The sequence below is a fragment of the Carettochelys insculpta genome, chromosome 8, assembly GCF_033958435.1.
Source record: "Carettochelys insculpta isolate YL-2023 chromosome 8, ASM3395843v1, whole genome shotgun sequence".
NCBI classification, from domain to species: domain Eukaryota; kingdom Metazoa; phylum Chordata; order Testudines; family Carettochelyidae; genus Carettochelys; species Carettochelys insculpta.
In genome coordinates, this window is record NC_134144.1 from 5,592,445 (window position 1) to 5,614,577 (window position 22,133).

General features: G+C 47.0%; 1 protein-coding gene across 3 annotated transcripts in view; it reads right to left on the reverse strand.

The window, feature by feature from the left end:
- Positions 1–2,197: 2,197 nt before the first annotated feature.
- ATIC (5-aminoimidazole-4-carboxamide ribonucleotide formyltransferase/IMP cyclohydrolase) overlaps positions 2,198–22,133 on the reverse strand; it is a 30,526-nt gene continuing 10,590 nt past the window's right edge. For all 3 annotated transcript variants that reach the window (XM_075001417.1, XM_075001418.1, XM_075001419.1), the window contains 9 exons: positions 21,083–21,208; positions 19,903–20,010; positions 18,705–18,790; positions 16,910–16,999; positions 14,005–14,133; positions 13,209–13,301; positions 5,779–5,961; positions 3,196–3,351; positions 2,198–2,576 (listed from right to left, as the gene is read on the reverse strand). In XM_075001417.1, coding sequence (XP_074857518.1) covers positions 2,457–2,576; positions 3,196–3,351; positions 5,779–5,961; positions 13,209–13,301; positions 14,005–14,133; positions 16,910–16,999; positions 18,705–18,790; positions 19,903–20,010; positions 21,083–21,208 — 1,091 coding nt within the window. In that variant the 3' untranslated portion in view covers positions 2,198–2,456. The remainder of the gene's footprint in view (positions 2,577–3,195; positions 3,352–5,778; positions 5,962–13,208; positions 13,302–14,004; positions 14,134–16,909; positions 17,000–18,704; positions 18,791–19,902; positions 20,011–21,082; positions 21,209–22,133) is intronic.

Sequence of the window (22,133 nt, forward strand, 5' to 3'; positions counted from 1 at the left end):
GCCGATACCACAAGTTGTTGTAGAATCTGCCAAGAAATCCCTACAGGAGCTACGTATGGGATAAGTTGTCCTCAGAACATTTCCATGGGTCTGACCCCCAGTTAATCAGATGCTGGCACCTGCTGGGCAATGATATGCCTTATCTTGCAATGTTCTTTTCCTACCATTCAGGAGGGAAGTATATCTTAACAGCGCACGATGCCACTGAGCAAGCGTCAAACACGTCTGCACCTTAAAAGGTTAAAACTATGCCCTGCTCAACAATAAACAGCAAGAAGCCAGCACGCTCCAAGCACCATCACTGAGGGAACGAACCACTCACTACTTAAGCTCCAGACCCCCAGCAGGAGGTCCCTGAAGGGAAACACACTGACAGCCGAGCACGAGTCCACTTTGTCTACCGGTTCTCGACAACATGGCTACATCTACATGGCAGACATCAAACGTAAACAGCCTCTGCTCAGTCAACACATAGTGAAACAGTGGGGCACAAGTCATAGAAGCCACTTCTAATCAGCTGGAGACGTTGTCCTTGCTGGGCTCGGTAGGGACAGGCACAAAGGACACATCGGCAGTTCTGTGCCCGTCCCAGCAGTCCTCAAGAGATCACCTGGCAGAGGGGCATTACTAGAACCTGGTGTGTCCTCAGCCCGTTCCTCCACCACCCCACCCAACGCTCCTCTCTCACGCACGGGGCACTACAGCGGGGAGAGCTAAGTGGTTTATGACCCCCTTGTGCTGGAATCTGGCCCCTCTTGAATTCACGTGAGCTGGTTCAACGTGCCGCTGTACAAGCCCATGCCCTGCAGGGGGCAAAGCCATCTCGAGTACTGCGTGCAGATGTGGTCTCCTCACCTCAAAAAAGATATATTGGCATTAGAAAAGGTTCAGAAAAGGGCGACTAAGATGATTAGGGGCTTGGAAAGGGTCCCATATGGGGAGAGGCTAGAGAGACTGGGACTTTTCAGTTTGGAAAAGAGGCGATTGAGGGGCGATATGATAGAGGTATATAAAATCATGAATGGTGTGGAGAAAGTGAATATAGAAAAATTATTTACCTTTTCCCATAATACAAGAACTAGGGGACACCAAATGAAATTGATGGGTAGTAGGTTCAAAACTAATAAAAGGAAATTTTTCTTCACACAGCGCACAGTCAACCTGTGGAACTCCTTGCCCGAGGAGGCTGTGAAGGCCAGGACTCTATTAGGGTTTAAAAAAGAGCTTGATAAATTTTTGCAGGTCAGGTCCATAAATGGCTATTAGCCAGGGATAAAGTATGGTGCCCTAGCCTTCATAACAAGGGCAGGAGATGGATGGCAGGAGATAAATCACTTGTCTTCTGTTCTCCTTCTCTGGGGCACCTGGCATTGGCCACCGTCGGCAGATGGGATGCTGGGCTTGATGGACCTTTGGTCTGACCCAGTATGGCCGTTCTTATGTTCTTATGGGAGCTGTCAGAGCGGAGCTGCTGTAGAACCAGAAAATGGGGGCACCTATAACTCAGGGGGCACAGCACCCTGCTCTGAGGGACTGACAGGTGGCAGCAGTAAGATGAGGCTATCTACCCAGGCGCATGCTGGCATGCCACTCGCCAGGGAAAGCACAGACTAATTAGGGTCTCTTAATAGACTCAGCTAGTCTCTCACAGGAACTGGCTGCAGCCTGAGCACTTCACTCATGCCCCACTCGCCTGGATAAAACACTCGTACATCTGGGGCAATGAGTGAATCCAGCAGCCCTGGCAGAAGCCAACCGTGCACATCTGAGAACGGAAGTAGTTCCAGGCAAGACGCCTGCACATGAGCTCTGACTTGGATTCGCTTGGTCTGAGAACCGCGCCGGTACGATTCACAGCAGCTGGCGCTTCCCCTTTCACCTCTAAGCAGCAATTCAACTTGGTCTTTGGCAAGAACACGCCCACCACACAGTGAACCTGCAACTGCCCCAGATGCAGGGCCAATTACACATGTTCGGCACAAAACGAGGCTAATGGATTGGACACACTGGGAAAAAGCAGCTAGCGCAAAAGTAAATTGGCGTCGTTTCAGTTTATAACCCAGATTTTTATCAATTCATTACCAACGTGGCTGCAAGGCAGACGTTCATAGTGTTTCCCCAGCTTTTTAATGAATTGGTAAAAGCTGAGCTATAAAATTTTAACTCGCTTCACGAAGCCCCATTTCCCAAACACACACACACCATTTGGGTGACATGAGAGACTGTAGCCAGGAATCGCATATTTATTTTCGAAAGAAATTAATTCCCTTAGAGGCATAAACTTCTTTTTGCTTTAATCTGCAGCCAGCAGTCAGGCTTTGTTCGGTGACGACACTAGGGTCCTCTACTGCAAGCAGACTGGGTTTCCAGATGGCACCAGTGCAGGTACGGTCACTGCTTATGCAAGCCTGGGGTTGAGTGAGTGACAGCAACCGGCTACGGTAGCCCAAGATGAATCAGTGATGGAACAGCCGAAGATTGGTGTGAATGAGAGTTATTCCCAGCTCGTTGCATGCCTCAATCACAACTTGGTCAGCTGCTGAACCAGAAGGAGCAGCAATAAATTGTACTCCGCTCTGAACAAAGAATTGGAGAAACGAAAGGTTAGCGACGACAAGCAAAAACAACTGGGTGAGCTGTGCAGCGAAGTGGTGCAACCAGCACAGACGTGCACTTGTCTCTAGTTCAGATGGTGAGCCCCATCTTTGAACAGCCACAGAATAAAAAGATGGCCTCCGCCCCAAAGGGCTTACAGGCCAGAGAGGAACTTACTCCCATGAGTAGCCCTGGTCTGCTTCTCAGACCAGTAATGGCTCGCCGGTGGGGGGAAAAAAGGGTCACAAAACAGCATGATCGTAACATCCTTTGGCCACATCTGTAATGCTTTAACAAAATCGACTGTCGATATGCAATTCCAGTTCCAAACACAGCACAGCTGGAACTGGCTCTGTCTACCCTCGACGTCCTCGGCTGTCCTCGCAGAGGGAGGTCGATGGAAGAAACTCTCTCCTTGATCTCCATGTCTCCTCATGAGATTGAGGAGTACTGGGGTTCACTGGCCACCCCAGAGAGTTTGCATCCCCACTAGGCATGCAAAATCAAACCCCAGAAGCTCTGCATAATATAGACATACCCAAAACCACCCTGGCGTCTCCCTCATGTCACCCTGACATCGAGGCCTCACAGCGACCTTACCCGTTTGGCGCGGTCCACGTTGTCCCTAAAGGGGAAGAAAGCATCCGAGCTGAGGGAAACTGCATCTAGCTGGCCAACCCACTCCTTCTTCTCAGCCTCAGTCAACTGTGCTGGGACTTCCTCAAACATCGCCTGCCACTTAACCAAATCGTCGCCCTGCGGAGATAGAGTCAGCTCAGCCCAAAAGCATTCACAGAACCACAGAAGACTAGAAACGGAAGGAACCTGGAGAGGTCATCGAATCCAGCCCCCTGCCCTCATGGCAGGACCAAGCACAGTCTAGACCCTCCCAGACAGATGTCTGTCTAACCTGCTCTTAGGTATCTCCAGTGATGGAGATTCCACAACTTCCCCAGGGAATTTATTCGCTCCTTCACCTGCTCTCTGGCTATCACCAGGCCACAAACAGCTTCTGGATTTCCCTCCCAACCACCTCCTAAAACAAGGGGTGTCATTGCTTTTCCATCCAAGTTCACGTCTCTTCCATAATCCCGATCTTACATGGTGCTCTGCAGCTGTGACCTTCATACCAGCCACTATCAGAGCCTGTGAAAGTAGATGACCAACCAGAGCTCCTGCTACCATATGCATGGTTAGTGGCCTAGACGTGCCTTGCCTGGCCTGTTTGTGTCGTGCTGCTTTGTGTATAACAAACACGCACGCACGCGCGCGCACACACACACACACACACACACACACACACACACACACACACACACACACACACACACACACACACACACACACACACACACACACAGTTTGATATAAGGAGCTTCACACATGTATGAGGAACAGGGGTTTGACTTATGAGTCACTTCCTCAATCTAAACTAATTCACCTCCCACACAATCCCCTTAAGCAAGCCAACCGCTGAAGTGTGAGTGAGCCACGAGGAGCCCAGTCCAGTGGTAAGGTTCACGCTTTAAAAGGGGATATCTGCTTTCCCGAGGCAGTCACTCACTGCCTGCAACAGCCAGGCTGGAAACCAAGCAGCCTTAGAAACGAACTGCAATAAATCAGTGAAAATAGAGCTGCACGCGTTTAGAGGTTGGCAATCCTCTGAACCTTTGAGTCTTTGTTTTCAGAGATTCAAAATTAATTTAATGTCTCTTGGAGACGGCCAGATAAAAACAGCCCTGGAGATTGATGCCCTCTGCACAAGTAAAAAAGTCAACGGCCCCTTCTCCTGCAGCACACGGTGGGTGGGAAAATCAGGAGATACGGTTCTATCCACTAGCTCTGCCACAGACCTGCTATGTGACCATGGGCAAGTCACCTCCTATCTTCATGTCTCGTCAGCCACCTCTTTATGTTCGAAGCTCTTTGGGGCACCACCTACCAGTGTGTACATATTCAGTGCGTGGCGCAAGAAGGCCCCACACTCAGCTAGGTCCCTGAGGTGCTGCTACCCAAGAGAAATAGCCCACCAGATGCCTCCGCCCATGAAAGACGATCACAGCTTCGCTACCCACTTGTGTAGCTAGATCGACTGCAGCTACAATGATTGCAGGAGGAGCCGTCGTACAGTCTTCCCTAGGAACTGGGCAGAGATCATTTTCACCCAGGCCAAACAATTCTCACTTCCTAACAATCTCTGCCCATTCACAGCCGGGGCCTCATTTGACCTGTGGCCACAGGTGAACAACCGAATCCCATTACCACCCAGTCCTCCACACAACACCTGCAGGAGATGGACGGGTAGCCTCACCAATTGAAAAACCCTAATCTGCCCCCTGTCACCCGAGGGGCTAAGAGTGCAACCTCAGGAGCACGCTCGGTGTGGTGCAAAGGAGGCATTGCTCCTCTCCTTCCACAGTTAACGCGTGTGCCGGGAAAGGGTACAGCCCCGCCCCAGACAGGAAATCAGGTGCTATGGTGGAAGACTGGCATGAAAGGAGGAGCAGGAAAAGAGAGGAATGGATCACCCTCCAGAGTGAAGAATCCCTGCCTATGGGGGGCGGAAGATAAATAAAAATGATCATAGAAAACAAAGACACCAAATGAAATTAATGGGCAGCAGGTTTAAAACGAAAGGAAATTCTTCACACAGTGCACAGTCAACCTGTGGAACTCCTTGCCAGAGGAGGCTGTGAAGGCTAGGACTATAGCAAGGTTTAAAAAAGAGCTACATAAATTCCTGGAGGTTAGGTCCATTAATGGCTATTTTCCAGGATCGGTAACGAAAGGTGTCACTAGCCTCTGTTTGTTGGAAGCTGGCGATGGATGGCAGGAGAGAAATCGATACCTGTTCAGCCCACTCCCTCTGGGACACCTGGTATTGGCCACTATCAGCAGTGTATTCACCTGCACTGATCCCACGAGAAACCATTTCCAGCCTGGCTTTGCAGAACCCTCCCAGGCATGGTTCCTTCTCATTTTAACCACCCAGGGCAGAATAAATTTTGTTACATGCACCAAGGTATGCAGGGATGTGCACCACCAGTAGAAGCTGGCTGTGGGTGCTCTGCTACTCAGCTGGGTGGCACTTGAACATTTCCTGGCAGGGGGCAGGGTGCTGCTCGAGGGCTCAGCTTACAGGGAAAACTGGTCCTCTCTTTGGGGAAAATCCTGGCACTTTACCTCGCCGATGGTCCCAGTGACATACTGATCGATGGCATTGGAGATCTCTGCCCTCTTCACTCCGGCTTTGAACTTCATGGCGAGCACACGGGGGTGGTGCCTGAGCCACCAGTGGTTGGCCTTGTCACCAGCCAGACGCGTGCAGTGGATTCGGGACTGCTGGCCTGCCCCAATGCCGATAACCTGGAACACATGCAGGGCATTGTAATTAACAGCCGACGCACACTGTGATCTTTATCACAGCAGCACCAACCCCAGAGCAGTTATGGAGACAAGTGGCTTTCAGAGTTGGCTTTCCTTCATCAAGGCAGAGAAAAGCCTCACAGACCACTCCTGATGGTGGTGAGCGCTCTGTACATACCCAAACCCTTCACCTTGCCACATGGGTGTAAGGAAGATGCCAGTACTCGTGACTTCACTGGGCCTCCGTAGCTAGGTTCTGTGAATGCACTTTTACCTGTGCGCAACCAGACGCAGGATGGGGCCCAAGGAACCAGGACAGGCACCCTGTTGGGAACAAACTTTTTCTGTAGTGGCTCTTCCTAGTCAACTACTTGCACTTTAAATTCCCCATTGCACACTTACTAATCTCTCTTTCTTTGCATCTGTACTTTCTTCCTCAGACACAAAGCCTGCCTGAGCCTACCACCCTCACCACCAGGGCGTTTGTTTCTCTTACCCATTGTGTGAATGGCTGTCGCTGTTTTATCATTTGTATTCCCGTAGCACCTAGACGCCCTAGTCATGGGGCTGATAACTATTGTGCTGGAGAAATGGAGAAGCAGAATTCACGATGTAAACTTCCGCCTCTAGTGGCATTAGAAAAGGTACAGAAAAGGGCGACTAAAATGATTAGGGGTTTGAAACGGGTCCCATATGGGGAGAGGCTAGAGAGACTGGGACTTTTCAGTCTGGAAAAGAGGCGACTGAGGCGCGATATGATAGAGGTATATAAAATCATGAATGGTGTGGAGAAAGTGAACATAGAAAAATTATTTACCTTTTCCCATAATACAAGAACTAGGGGACACCAAATGAAATTGATGGGTAGTAGGTTCAAAACTAATAAAAGGAAATTTTTCTTCACACAGCGCACAGTCAACCTGTGGAACTCCTTGCCGGAGGAGGCTGTGAAGGCCAGGACTCTACTAGGGTTTAAAAAAGAGCTTGATACATTTTTGCAGGTTAGGTCCATAAATGGCTATTAGCCGGGGTAAAGTATGGTGCCCCTAGCCTTCAGAACAAGAGCAGGAGACGGATGGCAGGAGATAAATCACTTGATCATTGTCTTCTGTTCTCCTTCTCTGGGGCACCTGGCATTGGCCACCGTCGGCAGACGGGATACTGGGCTGGATGGACCTTTGGTCTGAACCAGTATGGCCATTCTTATGTTCTTAGTGATGTACTTTTCTGCCAAGGGATTTAAAAAGCCAAATCAAAGAAAGGTTTGCTGCAGCTCTGGCTTTCATGTAAAAGGCCCACTGTCTGCGCCAGGAATGAACACGGCTGGTGAGGGTTCTGCCACCCTATCTGTTCTTGGAAAGAAGCACTGGAAAGGGAATTCAGGTCTGAGCCCAGACCACCCACGAAGGTGTACTCTTTAAATGCCAGCAAGAACGGCATGCTATCAACAACTCCACAGCTTAGATGCAATTTCTGGCACGTTATAAACAAGCCCCAGTTGAGCCTGATGAGGAAGAAAAGCAAGAATTCAAACTGTACCACTGGTCCGTCAAATCAGGGCACAATTTGAAACATCAAAACTTTGCAGCTCCCAACATGTTTCCTGTTCTGCCACCTGCCAGAAAGCAGATTTAAAAACAGCTCAACGCTAAACCTAGCCCTTATTTAGTGGGATTGAAGTTCAATATAAATCCAGGCCCCCAGGAGCCAAGTTTGAAAGGGGACTTTTCCAGCCAGCGAGGATGAAAGAGGCAGCGTATCTGCTTTCCCTTCTCAAGCTTTGCTCCTGTCAGACAAATTTTTCACTCAGCACAGAGCGTTTTCTTTCTCCCTTCCATCTGGGCAGATCCTAGCACTCAGATTTTTGGAGAATCTTCTGCTGTCCTGAAATAGAAGCCCTGATGGCTGATTGCAAATCACAAGCCTTAAAGGAGATGGGATGATATTAAAGAAACAAAACCAACGGCCACCTGCCCAAAGGAGTACACTGCTGAACTCCCCACCAACCACAGGGCCAATCACACTTTTGCGAGGTGGCTTTTGTCACAAGTTCTGCAGACCTGATGGCTCCTGCTTTTGGCTGGATATGTCAATCCCACACAACCAGGAGCAGCCTCTCCCTTCCCCCAAAGATGAGGTAGGCTCGTTTTACCACTCTGCCTGGTTCATGGTGCAGAAACACTGGCGTCACGTGTCACACGCTCCGTTCTCCCGCTTGCGGCAGAGAGCATGCCGGGAAATGCCGTGGCGCGAAAGCCACTGAGCCTCGGGACACGGCACAAAACGACGGGGCTGCCAGCAGTGCCCTTGGTCCCCTTTTACAGGTGGGTACTGAGATACAGATGCTGCAGACCTCGAGGAGCCCAATGTCCGCTGATTGTAGCTGCCGTGGGGAAGGGCAGTCTACCCACAAACTGGCCTGCCTGAGAGGGTAAATCAGCCCACCTGGTGGGTGAGCCAGGCCTAACGAAAGGTGAAGCCCAGCTGGGGAGAAGCTGGCTGAGGGGGAAAAAGGCAGAGGCCATCTGGAGCAGAGAGAGGCTGCATGGAGGGAGCATACGACCCTGTAGTCACTCTGGGCAGCAGAGAGGCTTGAGGGGTGAAGGAAGGCGCTAGGAGGCCAAGGATGAAGGCCAGTGGAGGTGAGATAGGGGGATGGCACAGAATCGGAGCAAGCTTCTGTGGCTGCCCCGGCACCAGAGCAGGAACCAGACCTGTGGGGAGGAAATACAAGGGTCGGGGGGACCCCAGAAGAAAGGCCTGTCATGGGAAGGAGCCCAAGGAGGCCGCAGCAAGGTGTGTGACAGAGCAGAACATGGCTGCTCAGTCCCTAGACTGGAACCCAGTGTACCGGCCAGGCCTGGGCCCCCCTATCAGCTGCTGGGGAGGTGGCACGAAGCCCCTGAGAAGAGAGGATGAGAGCGGGAGAGTGCAGGGACGGGGAGCCAGAGCGGGAGGCCGAAGAGCGGAAGGAAGGGTTGGGGTGACTGTTGAGTTTCGTTACCCCTCAAGTTGAGGGGCTAAGAGGTGACCTGAGACGAGACCCCCACCCCCAGCAGGCCTGAAGTGACTCTTCAGCAAAGAGCTGCTGAGCCCTCGCCCAGCCATCGGGGGCAAACCAAACAGGGCATGAGCCTCTTCCACCTGCCCAAATAGGATGGGAGCATCAGCGACCTGGCCAAGCTCAGACCAGGCCTCCACCAGGACAGGCCCCTGAAGGCTGAGCCACCATCCAATGGCTGGACGCTGAAGCCAGACAAATTCGGACAGGAGGTAAGAGGTAAACTGTTAACAGTGAGAGTAATGAACTACTGGACACCTGCCCCACGGTCATATTGTTCTTAGAGAAACACTAATTCAACCAGGAATTATTGCGGTGACGTCCCCCGACCTGGAGGAGTTTGGCTTGATAATCTCAGGGGCCTTACAATGTACAATCATCCCGCCCCTTTAATTCTGTCTTTAATGGGACTGACGGCCACACGCCGCTGCCTTTTCAAAAGTCTTATCACCCCCTGGCCCGGGGGCAGTAACATTTGTTTTGATGCACCAGTAAAGAGCTAACGCCCCAGCTCCCACCACACAGCAGAAGAGGGTGCTGGGGCCAGTTGCGTGCTGGGGCCGGTTGCTTTTCGGGGCAGTTTAGCAAGGCTGGGCATAACTCCAGCTATTTCAAACGGAAGCTCACAGGGATATGGAAACCCCTTTTGGTCATTTCTTACAGCGGCCACTGAGCCAAGGCTGGAGAGTTAACCTGATTTGCTAGCTTGGAAGACTGCCGTGGAGGCCCTGGCCAACGCCTCAGACTTTCCAACTCAGCTAGACTGCAACAGATGTTAAAGCTATAAGTCAAAAGCTGAGTCGAAAGAAATGAATCATTTGCCTTTTCATTCACCAGGATGTAATGACTTCACTGTCAAGCCATAAAACACACTTCCCTCCTAGACTAAATGAAAGATTCGGACTGTGGTCTTTCTTGAGTCAACACCTAATCATCAAGTGCTCCTAATGAATGTATTGCTCCTGTGTTTAATAAAACCAAAGAGTTAAATCTGAGCAGTGTTACTGATGTCGTGATATGAAGTAACAAACATCATGCGCAGATTTTTTTATGGCGCTTTTCATCAGTATCTCAAAATCATTTTATAAATTATAACCACTTTACAGGTAGGAAAACAGAGTAAGAGGCAGACCCATTGCAGAGCCAGGAACAAAACTCAGATCTTGAGTCCACAGCTGCTACCACTAGGCCACAAGTAGTTAAAATATTCCATTTGCTTAGTAAGAAAACTGGCCCTTACTGCCCTCCTTATCCTGCCCAAAAGAACCCTGTACTTACACAGAACCCTGATGAAGTTGGTGGGGTTCTGTGTGGCCACAGAAAGTTACCTCCACTAATGCAGTTTTGGGATCCGAGCTTTAGCTGTTTTATTTCCCTGGCAATCTACGCAGTCTGGCTGCATTAAGAGACCTACGTTCATTGCCCTGCATTCACTGAGTACTGAGAGAAGTCTAATGCCCTCTTAAAGGCTACATTATAAAGAATGTTGCCAATATTTATTTCCAAGTGGAAAAAAAATGAAGTGTGGTAGCTGAGAGTCTAAATATTGAAAATAAAATAATGGGCCCATTTTATTTTTAGGCTACTCTGAACAGAAAAGGGGAAACGCTCAATTGCCTTTTTTAATTTATTAATAATCGTAACACCTAATTCTTATATCACCCTGTTCACCAGTAGATCTCTGAGTGCTTTGCAAATGACTAGCCCCAGGTCAGATGGAAAGTGAAGTGGTGGAACAAGGAAATGAATGTGAGTCTCCTAGTGCTCTAACTACTGAGTCACACTACCCTTCCTGTATCTTTAAGGAGCATAAACCACGGTGCTGCCCAGCAGTATAATGGCTGTTTTTTTCCATTGCAGGAAAGCAAAGTAAGCGACAAGATCCTTCACAAAATTCTTAGTGACTGTTCACTGCAAATTAAGTGACATTTCCACAAATGATTCTTCCCAATGCTCCCCAAATCTAATCAGCAACCTGCCCTGGTTGCAGCATCTGTGCCACTGACAATCCCAGAGAAACTCATCTGGTTGAAAGAAATCACAAGGCACTGAAACATGAAAGCTCCTCTGAAAAAAAACAGAAAGAGATGGGTTGTAGGTAAGACAACGCCGAGGGAATCAAAGCAATGTCAGTTGTGAGCACTCAGCCCCCCACAGGACTGGTCCAGCAGTGGAGAGACAGCAGACATCAGATGCCTAGAATATATCTTAAGACCGTTTATCATGAACTACCCTTCAAGTGTCCCTCCTCAGCTTCTACTTTGAAAGGTGAACACTGGATATTCCAGGGGCAGAATGCCAGTCTCCAAGCCTGGGTGGGTGATTGGTCAGTCACACATCTCTAGACAGCACTGCATACAGGGAATTGCTTGAGCTAGGAGACTTCTTAGCTGGAATGCTATATGCAGGGATGGAGGTCTTCCTTTCCACGTGCTCCAAAAATAAGAGAGGGTCATGCCAACGGCTAGAATCCCAGAGGGCATTCCATAGATTCTGACACCATCTAGTCTGGCATTCTGAAGAACGTTGCTATAAACCTTTACCAAGTGATTCCTACCTCAAGTAGCGGGAAGATATTCAACTTGGATGCAAGTGATAGAGAACTAACTGCTGGTTCATTACCTTCACTGGTCAAAAACTGTGCCTTATTTCTAGCTTGAAACTGTGAAGCTTCTGCTTCTAACCATAGAATCTTGGTCCTTCCATCATCATGAGGCAGAATGTACAATAAAACCCAAGAAGACAAAATATGCAGGCTTGGCTGAGAGACTTCCCATGAATGTGAATAAGCAAATTATCAAGCAAGCCTAGGCAAGGCACCAGCTGGAATCCTGCTTATGTAGACATAATTCTAACCCTCATCTCATCCATCACAAGGGCCTTTTCACAAACACATGGGACAGGCATCACTGCAACCACCTCAGAAACACCTGCAGTACCACATCAACCTTGTCCCTGAAGGGCACCAGAGGGTGCTGTACTGTACTAAAACGGGAAAAAAGGAACTAAGGCTAATCAGACCTTTGCCTTGGGACAATCAGAAGATGCTGCCGCAGAGGAAGACCTACTTAAAAAGCCTCAGGGAGACAAAATGCCAACTTTCCAGCCAAATAATTAATCAGAGAAATGTAGCACACAGCTCCAGAAACTACAGTGAAGCAATGCAGAGCTGCATTTTAACTATAGATGGTGACAATTCGGAGTATGCAGAAGAATAAAAAGGAACATGGATTAAACAAGATATCTTTAAAGGTGATATGCAAATAAAGTAAACTGGGACCGTACCTATCTTTGCTTCTGTATGATTGAAGGGCCTAAAAGTTTATTTTAAAAAAAATCTGCTTTTTCTTTTAAACATAAGAAATTCCGGTTCTGTCTCACCTGGTTAGACACCGTAAGAGCAAGCAACCAAGATGGGACATTAATTTTAGTCAGTCTGTTAAAAACTTTTTGGTACTATTTAAATAGAAAAGCTAATGAACACATGGGAAAAAATGTTTTTGTTAAAAGAGTCACAGCCGACCCACCCATTTATGGTGCAACGTTTAACACCACACATAAAAGCCCATCCCCAAAGTAGGTCTCCCATCAAAATCAAGGAGTTGACGCTCCTGATATTCCAAAGCCAAAAGACAAACAGAATAAAACCCACATCAGTTTGCAAAAAAGCCTTCTTGATACACCACAAAGTGGCAAATTAAAGCAATTAAAATATACACTTGAGGGAACCTTTAAATTAAACTGTCAGATGCTAGGCATGAAACCCATTCTCACATGCTAACGCTTTAGAAGGCCATTATGAAATAAATGAACGCTCACTCATAAAAAGGCCCTCTTAAAAATCTGGGCACAAGATTTAGGGGAAAAATACTGCAGGCCCTGATCCTGCAAAGCTTTATCAACGTGAACAAAATGAATCAAGTGTTTAAATCTTTGCAAGCATGAGCCCAGAGCTCCTGTATCACCATCTATTCCCATGCTGTCAAAAGATCCCGATTTCACTTTCACAGGCAGTCATTTGAGAACTACAGAACTTGAGCTACTCTTCCCCCTAAGACAGCTTGCCTACACTTCTTGCATCGCTCCTGACACACTAAATGATTTTACAGCTGGTACATGACAACACGTACTATCGGCCACTGTGGTGGAGATGGTATACTCCCCTGAAACATTGCAGTTTGGTTACCTGCCCGTTCTTGGCGTAGCAAACCGAGTTGGACTGGGTGTACTTGACAGCGATGGTGGCAACAATCAAATTTTGGAGAGCAGGCTCCGGCAGCTGAAACAATAGAAAAGGATCATAAATGTACCATTTAAATAACCAGGATTTATAACACTCTGCTATTGGCTGAGTTCACTACTCACACATCCAATGCTAAGCTTGTGCTTACCTACCTGCCAGACCAAGGCCGCAGCTTAAAATGTTGTCTATTTTATTTTACACTCATTCTGCTACAAATTTGTTAACTGCTTCCGTTTTACTGCATATCTCAACTCACTTTGTCATACATGACTGTTTATACATTCACATAGGTCTGCTACTTAGTGTGAAATTAGAACAAATTTAAAACACATGCGACTAACTGCCCACTGGTGATATGTAAACCACCTGTGCATGGAACAGAGATCCAGAAGTTTATTCAATGAGACTATTAAACGGTGACTCGGAAGGACACAATGATTTCTTACCGTATGGCTGTGGAACTATAGAAACTAAAAGAAGAACTTCCTACATATAGCCTGGATAATCAGCAATAAAAAGCTCGATTCACCTTATCTTACTCAGGCTGTAATGAAGGCAATATCTTTACTCGTATGAGTAGATCTGGCCAATGCATTCATTTGCTGAAAGCCACTTAAACTTTGTCTGAATGTTGCAGGGTCTCTTAACAATAGCATTTCACTTCCTTCCCTGATGGGAAATCCGACGGTTCAGGCAAGCAGCCGTCAAGCTCATTTCTCACCAATTCCCTTACACTTACATTTTTGTTTTTGCTAACAATGTTCTTGAACAGCGACCGGTCAATGACACCATTGTTCCTTTTCTGCGCAAGATGCAACCCAAAGAGCGTTCGAGTCTCGTTTTCATCTGGCTCGTAATCAAGCTCCATCTAAAAGCAGACAAATGGAAAAGAGTGTTCATGCTCTTTGCATCTTTACCATCCAGCTGTGAGCGATGACCCTTTCAATTCTCACTTCCAGCAAGAGTTTACCTTAAAAAATTGTCTTTTTTTTTTTTTTTTAACATTATCCAAAAGAGAGGAGGGCCAAAACAAAGGAAGTATCAGCAAACTGGAACACCAACTTAGCAGCAGCAAAACAGGAAGCATCACTCCAAGGGAGAGGATAGGTGAGAGGACTAGGCATGCTGGATGTTAAGACACATAAGCCGTGTCTACACATGCACGCTACACGCGTCGGGCACTATTTCCAAGTTAACTTCGACGTTAGGCGGCGAGACGTCGAAGCCGCTAACCCCATGAGGGGATAGGAATAGCGCCCTACTTCGACGTTGAACGTCGAAGTAGGGACCGTGTAGTCGTTGCGCGTCCCGCAACTTCGAAATAGCGGGGTCCGCCATGGCGCCCATCAGCTGAGGGGTTGAGAGACGCTCTCTCTCGAGCCCCTGCGGGGCTCTATGGTCACCGTGGGCAGCAGCCCTTAGCCCAGGGCTTGTGGCTGCTGCTGTGGCAGCTGGGGATCCATGCTGCAGGCACAGGGTCTGCAACCAGTTGTCGGCTCTGTGGATCTTGTGTTGTTTAGTGCAACTGTGTCTGGGAGGGGCCCTTTAAGGAAGCGGCTTGCTGTTGAGTCCGCCCTGTGACCCTGTCTGCAGCTGTGCCTGGCACCCTTATTTCGATGTGTGCTACTTTGGCATGTAGACGTTCCCTCGCAGCGCCTATTTCGATGTGGTGCTGCGCAACGTCGAAGTTGAACATCGACGTTGCCAGCCCTGGAGGACGTGTAGACGTTATTCATCAAAATAGCCTATTTCGATGTCGCTACATCAAAATAGGCTACTTCGATGTAGGCTTCACGTGTAGACGTAGCCATAGTGTGGAGTAGATGTGCAGAATGTGCATTGTCCCACCACTCTATCATGAAGTCAAACACCAAGCACAAGCTCTCTTTATAGTGAATATGGTGACAAGCAGAGATTGAGTGAGATAAAGGTTAGCACTGCGACCTTGCAAAACTGATTTAATATGGGAAGACTCAATCTCCTAGATTGCCTATAGTTTCATTCCCGCTTGCCTAAAGCACCTGAGCCATCTTCTAGAGCTCCACTGCCAGCAACACTTGAATCCTTCTCTCATCTAAATGGTGGCATTTTGTATGTGCCACTACTGAGGTTCTTAGCTGACTTGTGCAAGAGACAGGCACTACGTAGCTACTTGATCTGTAGTACAAAATCGTCTAGAGAATCTACAATGAAACTGGCAGAATTTAAAATCACTTGTAAATTAGAGGAATGGAGACAAAAATTTGAATTATCTGGCACTGTCCTGCAATACATCTGAATCTTTTTAATGTGGCAACCTTGAGCTAATAACCTATGTCGGTATATGGAATCTTCCAGACCTTGGATGCTCACGTATCCTTTTCGTTTTGCAAGGTGAAAATAAAAACATTTAGCAAAGTAGTGAATTGTTGTTTTATGCGTAACACAGGCAGTAGTATCTACAGGCCCTGGGAGGGAAGAAGGGTGAAGGAGTGTGCCGGTGATAGAGGTACAGTGTCGGGGGGGAGGGTGCAGGAGCGTGCTAGGGATGGGGCCTGGGAAGGAGTGGGTAAAGCAGCATGCTGGGGATGAAGGTGCAGTGTCTGTTGGGCTGGGGGGTGCAGGAGCATGCTGGAGGGTGGGGGGTCTGGGAGGGTGGGAAGGTGAGTGAGGGTTGGGGGGGTGCAGATCTGGGGGTGAGAGGCATTTACCCAGTGCCCCACTCCTGGGGGGCACATTTGACTATGCACCCTCTACTGCTATGAGTGCAGCAGTGGGAAAGCCGCTCCGTGAGAACATCACTGCACTGCTGTCTGGGGAGGTAGAGAGAGGCAAGGCCCAGACCGGCTTCCTCCTCCCCCTGCCAGTGTCTTAACCACAGGTGTTCCCAGATCAGGGACAGCCAGATTACGGAGGTTCAAGTGTATTTGACAAGTGCAGTTCCAAAGCTAACACAGAACCATGTATTACCATGGAGTGCAGATTGTGCCTGCAACCTGAGTACTCCTCGGATACAAACATATTTCTTAAAAAAATGGCTCGCCATGGTCTTTGGTTGAACTGAGAGATTGCTCCTCAGATCATACACCAGCCGTTCTGTTGTTTTTAAGGGCCACGTGCACTGATACAACGAACTCGCTTCATACAGGACATCTCAGTGATAACCTTAAATGATAACCACAAAGCTGCAGAATTTCACAGACGACAGGGAGGAATTTCTGAGTGTCAGGAGCAGAGAGGGAAAGGGAGGGAGAAGTGGTTGCAAAGCAGAGAGTAGTTCAGAAATTGCATTCCTGTAAAGTGCTGCTGCTAATGGGCACATCGTTACAAAAATCAATGAAGGTATCACGAAAACAGTCCTGTTTAATGTAAGCCTTTGCTGTATCTTCATGGGCATGCCGCTCTGTGACGTTCTAGATCCTTTCGGACTCTAATCTCAAACTGAATCACGGCTTAATTAGCTCAACAGGAGAATTCAGCGGGCATTGGCTCAGGCCCCGAGCTCGTGTAGTTCTAGCGCTGTAAATGCCATGATTTCCATATAAAAAATATTTCCCAGTAGCATGGGGAGAGGGCAACAAAAATGAAGGTCACAATGAAAATGGAGCTGAGATAGAGATTTGGGTGGCTGCATTCAGCGACCACAGAGCACAGAAAACACCCACCTGGAGGATACAGTAAGCCCCATTTTTCTTTTTCGAAAGGATTTTGAGAGCTTCCCCCTCGTATCCTGGGGCCACCACGCCATCAGACACCTGCAACACACACACACAGCATTAGCACCCCCCAGGGAACGAGCAACACTAATATGCGATCTCATTAGAGGCTTGATCTGAAGCCAATAAATCTATAAACTTCAGTAGAGTTTGGATGGGGGCCTAAGGGCTCAAACCTGCAAACACTATCACATGCAAGTAGCATTACAAATGAGAATCATCCATTTAAGGACAAGAGGATTCTTAGCACTCATTGCCGGATACAACCACAGGGTTGGGTGCCACAAAGCCGGCACATGCCCCTGATGAAGCGGGTCTTTGCCCACGAAAGCTTATGCTCCAAAAATCTGTCAGTCTATGAGGTGGCACAAGACTTCTTGTTGTTTTGGCAGCAGCACTTGTTTTTCCCTGCTGAAGTCAAAGGCAGCTCCTTCCAGGCACACTTCTGAGGGATGAATTCATTGCTGCCCTATTCGAGAGAGGAAACAGCGTACGGAAATACGTTACCTACTCTACACAAGCGGGGTCTGTATCACACTCTTTACTTTGATCCTCTCTGAAGCTCTGAGTGATCTATAAAAGTCCCGGCACCTTTGTAAATCTACCTGCCTGCCTGGGTTCCGAAGAGATGGGCTTTTGATTTCCTTTTCTGAAAGCGGCTGACAAAGTGGTGAGTGTATCTGGAGCAGCACCATTTGAACCCATGCTCTGACTAGTCACAGACTGACAGACAGAGACACCCCTTTTTAAAATCATTCATTGTTTCAAACTCTGCGATGCTTTGAGGACAAAAAGCAGGGACCAGATGGAACTACTTCATCCCAAACAGCATTACAAACGGACAGAGGTGGTTTACTTTCATTACGTCATGCAGCGGTTCATATTTTTTTCATTCATTATCTGCTCTCATCTCTACCTAAATCATCTTCAGCAATACGGAACTCAGCCTGGTATAAACACAAACACTGTCTGGTTAAGTACTAACTTTCACTGATTTAACTTCACACACCGTGTTCCATCTGTTGTAGTGACTTACGTGATATGTTCAGTTAGAAAAGCAAAGGTGAACACAGCAGAAGTGGAAGTACTATAGATTTGGAAAGAGTCCATTGGTAGATAGCAATAATATAAGGAGAAATACTTATCTCCCAGAACTAGAAGAGACTTCCAGATCATCCAGTCCAGTCCCCTGCCCTCAAAGCAGGGCTTATCAACATCCCTGATATATTTTTGTAATTTTTTTGCCCCAGATCCCTAAACATCCCCCTTAAGGAGTGAACTCTCGACCCTGGGTTTAGCAGGGCAATACTCAAACCACATGAGTCTATTCTGTATTCCCAGAAAGACACAGCTGGGACTACTATGGAATTCCCTACTATTCCATCACAACTGTGTGATGAACTATTACAACACACAGGTTTAGAGACCTGATTAAGTAGATGATGAAGTTTATGATCCTGTCTTGAACATTGTTAGTTTGACTGTTCAGTTTTCACATTTGCAATTGCATATGAGCCACACTTTCAACAACAGCTGGGGAAAGAAAAAAAAAAAAAAAACTAAGACGGGTCTAAATTCTGCACCCAGGATATTATGTTACCTGAATGGACCAATAAATTAAAAAAAATGAATAAAAAAGGAGAGAAAAAAAAACGAACCAACAAAAAATGTCTGAATGGAATTGTCATTACAATTACCAAGAGCTAGGCACTTCTGCAGAATAAATTGCAGTTCTTTCACTAACCTCTCTGGAAATGATTTTAGCCGTAGGGACATCACAGATATCAGAAAGAGCGATGAAGTCACCAAATGAAGACATCCGATCAGCACCTGCAAAATAACACCAAGAACGCGATTCATTTGTTTCACACAGAAACCCACACATATGCACTTTTCCAGCCCTTCGTGACTCAGTTTCTTTCCTCAGAGTTGGGTAATTTCATCACAAAGAAGAAAGGAATACTTGAGCATCACAAGGAAAAATCTAAGCCAGCCTCCCCATTACACGAAACACATCCTAAAATATTTCTGTGGGTTTGTATTTCCTCTTCCGCATTCTCACTTACAAAACTTCTCTGATGAATGTCTTATATAGCATTGATTTTTCTGTGTGAAACCAGAGTCAGAAATGCATGTAACAGCGATTATGTACTTCGCATTGAATGAATTGGTGCTCATTAAACCAGAGACAAATCGCACCAGAGGTCACAGTGAAGGCTCTTCATCCTTAACCAGCAACCACCTAGCCATCCTAATCACTTGCCTTTCTTCTGAGAAGGAATGCCAGTCATGTAGTCATGCTTTTAAATGATCAAGGACCCTCAAAGGTGAAAAAGTGGGCATGTGACAGTTATTTCCTTTTGCAACAGATTTTTATCTACCCTGCTTTTCCTGGAATGCGAAGGACACCGAAGGAACAAGGAGAACAACCTCAAAAAATCAAGTGTGAAATCTGAGTGGCTGAGAAGGGACGAAGAGATTTTTAGCCTTCCTTTGTGCCAATACTTTTAACTCAAATATAAAACCAACAGGTGGGAGAAAAGATTTCATTGTGACTGATTCAACAGGACCCCATGCACAGCTGAGGGCTGAAAGCTTCTTACCCCAGTTTCTGGTTGTTCAGACTCTACTGGTAAAAGTGGTTTGTGGTTTCTGAAGGGAAAAGCAGCAGGGTTTGGTTGAACTAACTAAACTCTCTTTGCCTTGACTGCCAGTCCTGATTTGAGTCTACGTTCCTTGAGAGGTAAATGGATAGTGCTTTGATCAGCAAAGTTATTTAGACCTTTTGAGGAAAAAAATCTACAAAACAAGAGCTACCAGGATCGTCTCCTGGCAAGTTGATGGTGATATTTAGAAGAGTCTCTGAACCACATGGCTTGGGAGCACGTTCCAATGGTCTCCTCTACTCTTTGCACAAATTATTTTATTACTTGCCCTCTCACCTCTTGCTCGTGCATATGCAGTTGCCAAAGGTGTAAGGGTCGCATGGATGTCATGCACCATACAGACTTGAGCTTCTTCCAGTGTGAGTGGCAGTCCAACAGCGGCCCCTGGTGGATAAAATGAGCAAAGAACAAAATAAGAACTATAGTGCAGGGCTGAGCAAACTATTTACATCAAGCCCCATTTTTCCCCCTGCAATTAGCAGGGCCCTTCAACGCATCTAATATAATGCAAATTGAGGGCATGTCTACACAGCAGTCTTATTCCAAAATAAACTATTCTGGATTAGCTATTCTGAAATAGCTTATTTCAAAACAGTGCTGCTACGCACAAAAATACACTTCAAAATAGCACTTAGCTATTTCGAAATAGAGAGTCTACACACATACAGCCTATTTTGAAAGAGAAACATTGGACTCATTATGGCTTATTTCAAAACAGGTGCTATTCCTCGTGAAATGAGCTTTACCAATTTCGAAATAAGATGGCCGCTATTTTGAATTTATTTTGAAATAGCAGTTGCATTGTGTAGACACCAGCATAGTTATTTTCAAATAATTTTGCCGTGTAGTCCTACTTGGACAGAAATTTTGATTATGTTCATACGGAAAAAAACAAATCAGACAAATCAAAAACCCTTTCGGCATGCGTAAGAAAACAAGTACGTAGCATGTGAAAACTTTATCAAATTGGTATATAAAGGTGACATAAAGACAGTAACATATTTCAACATTTTTAATTAGATGAATGAACCTGCGACCCAGCAGCTGATCACACTGTGCACTCCTTATGAAATTTTACACCTGCTGTGAGGAGGCCCAACCCCCACTTTGCACACCCTTGGTCTAGTCCATGGGTGTCCAACCTTTTGGCTTGCCTGGGCCGCATTGAGTGACGAGGAATTGTCTTGGGCCGCATATAAAATATATAATATAGTTAATGTATATAAATCACATAATAATGTTAAAAGTTTACGATCTTGTGGGGCCGCATTACTAGCTGTCCAGGGCCGCATGCGGCCCACGGGCTGGATGCGCCTGGTCTAGTCCAACGCCTTCTTATCAGCAAAGCTGCCAGGACCTTTTCAGAGGGGAAGAGGCCAGACACTTGAATGGCTTTGAAAGAACAGAGAGCCTTAATTTCTTCCATCAGATGAATATCAATAAGATCCTCTCTCACCTGCAGGACTGACGTGTTTGAATGAGGCTGCGGCGGGCATGTCTAAAGCTTGCTTGAGTTCCTTCACCAGCTGCCAAGCATTCAGTGCATCGCACAGGTTGATGAAGCCAGGGGATCCATTCAGAACTGCACCCAGACCAGAAATGCGCATGAAAGGGTGAAGGTTCCTCTCCCACAAGGAGCCGGAACCCTGAGTACAAGTTATTGCAAATTCAAACTAGCTACTGCACAGAACCCAAATTATAAGGCAGCTACATGTGTTTTCCTTCTGACACATTGAGCACGTATGGAAAAAATGAACTGTTTGCTGCCCAGGTGCCTTGCATATTGGACAGCCCGCGCGGAACGAAGCCCAAACGCAAGAACAAAGTTTGACGCAAAGTTGGACATTCCTGTAGGTAACACACTGGACTAGGACTTAACAAAACTGTGGTCAGTGCCTGTCTCAGCCACAGGACAAGCTATTCGGGCCCACAGCCTCAAAAGATATTTCGGCATCCAATGGGAGTTAGGAGCAAGATCCTTACAGGTAGTGGGGCTCTGAATACCCCCATGCCTCAGTTCCCCACATGTAAACTAGGGGAAAAAACCAGTACTTTTTCCCTACTCCCATCTAGCAGTCTCCTTTGTCTATTTTTGGCCCAGACTATCGCTCCCTGTCGATACGTATTCTACAGGCTGAACCTCTCTAATCCGGCACACTCTCATCCAGCAGTATCCATAGTTTGTCATGATTTTAGTTAGCCGAATGACCATTGGCTGTGGGTGTGGCCAAGTTTCCCGCGGTCCCATAAAGTTTGTTTCCAGCCACCAGTCCTGGCTCTCAGTGATCTGTGTTATTTAGCTTTAATTTAACTGTAACTGTCCTCTGTGAGCCCAGTAAGCAGTGGAAGTGTTGGTAATGCTGCTAGACAGTATTGATCTCCTGTAGGATGGCAAATTCTCTCATTCGGCACCGGTCAGAACCTGAGGGTGCCAGACAAAAGAGGTTCAACCTGTACTACTACTAATTAGAAACATAAAATCCTAGAGAACAAGTTAGGTATTTTAC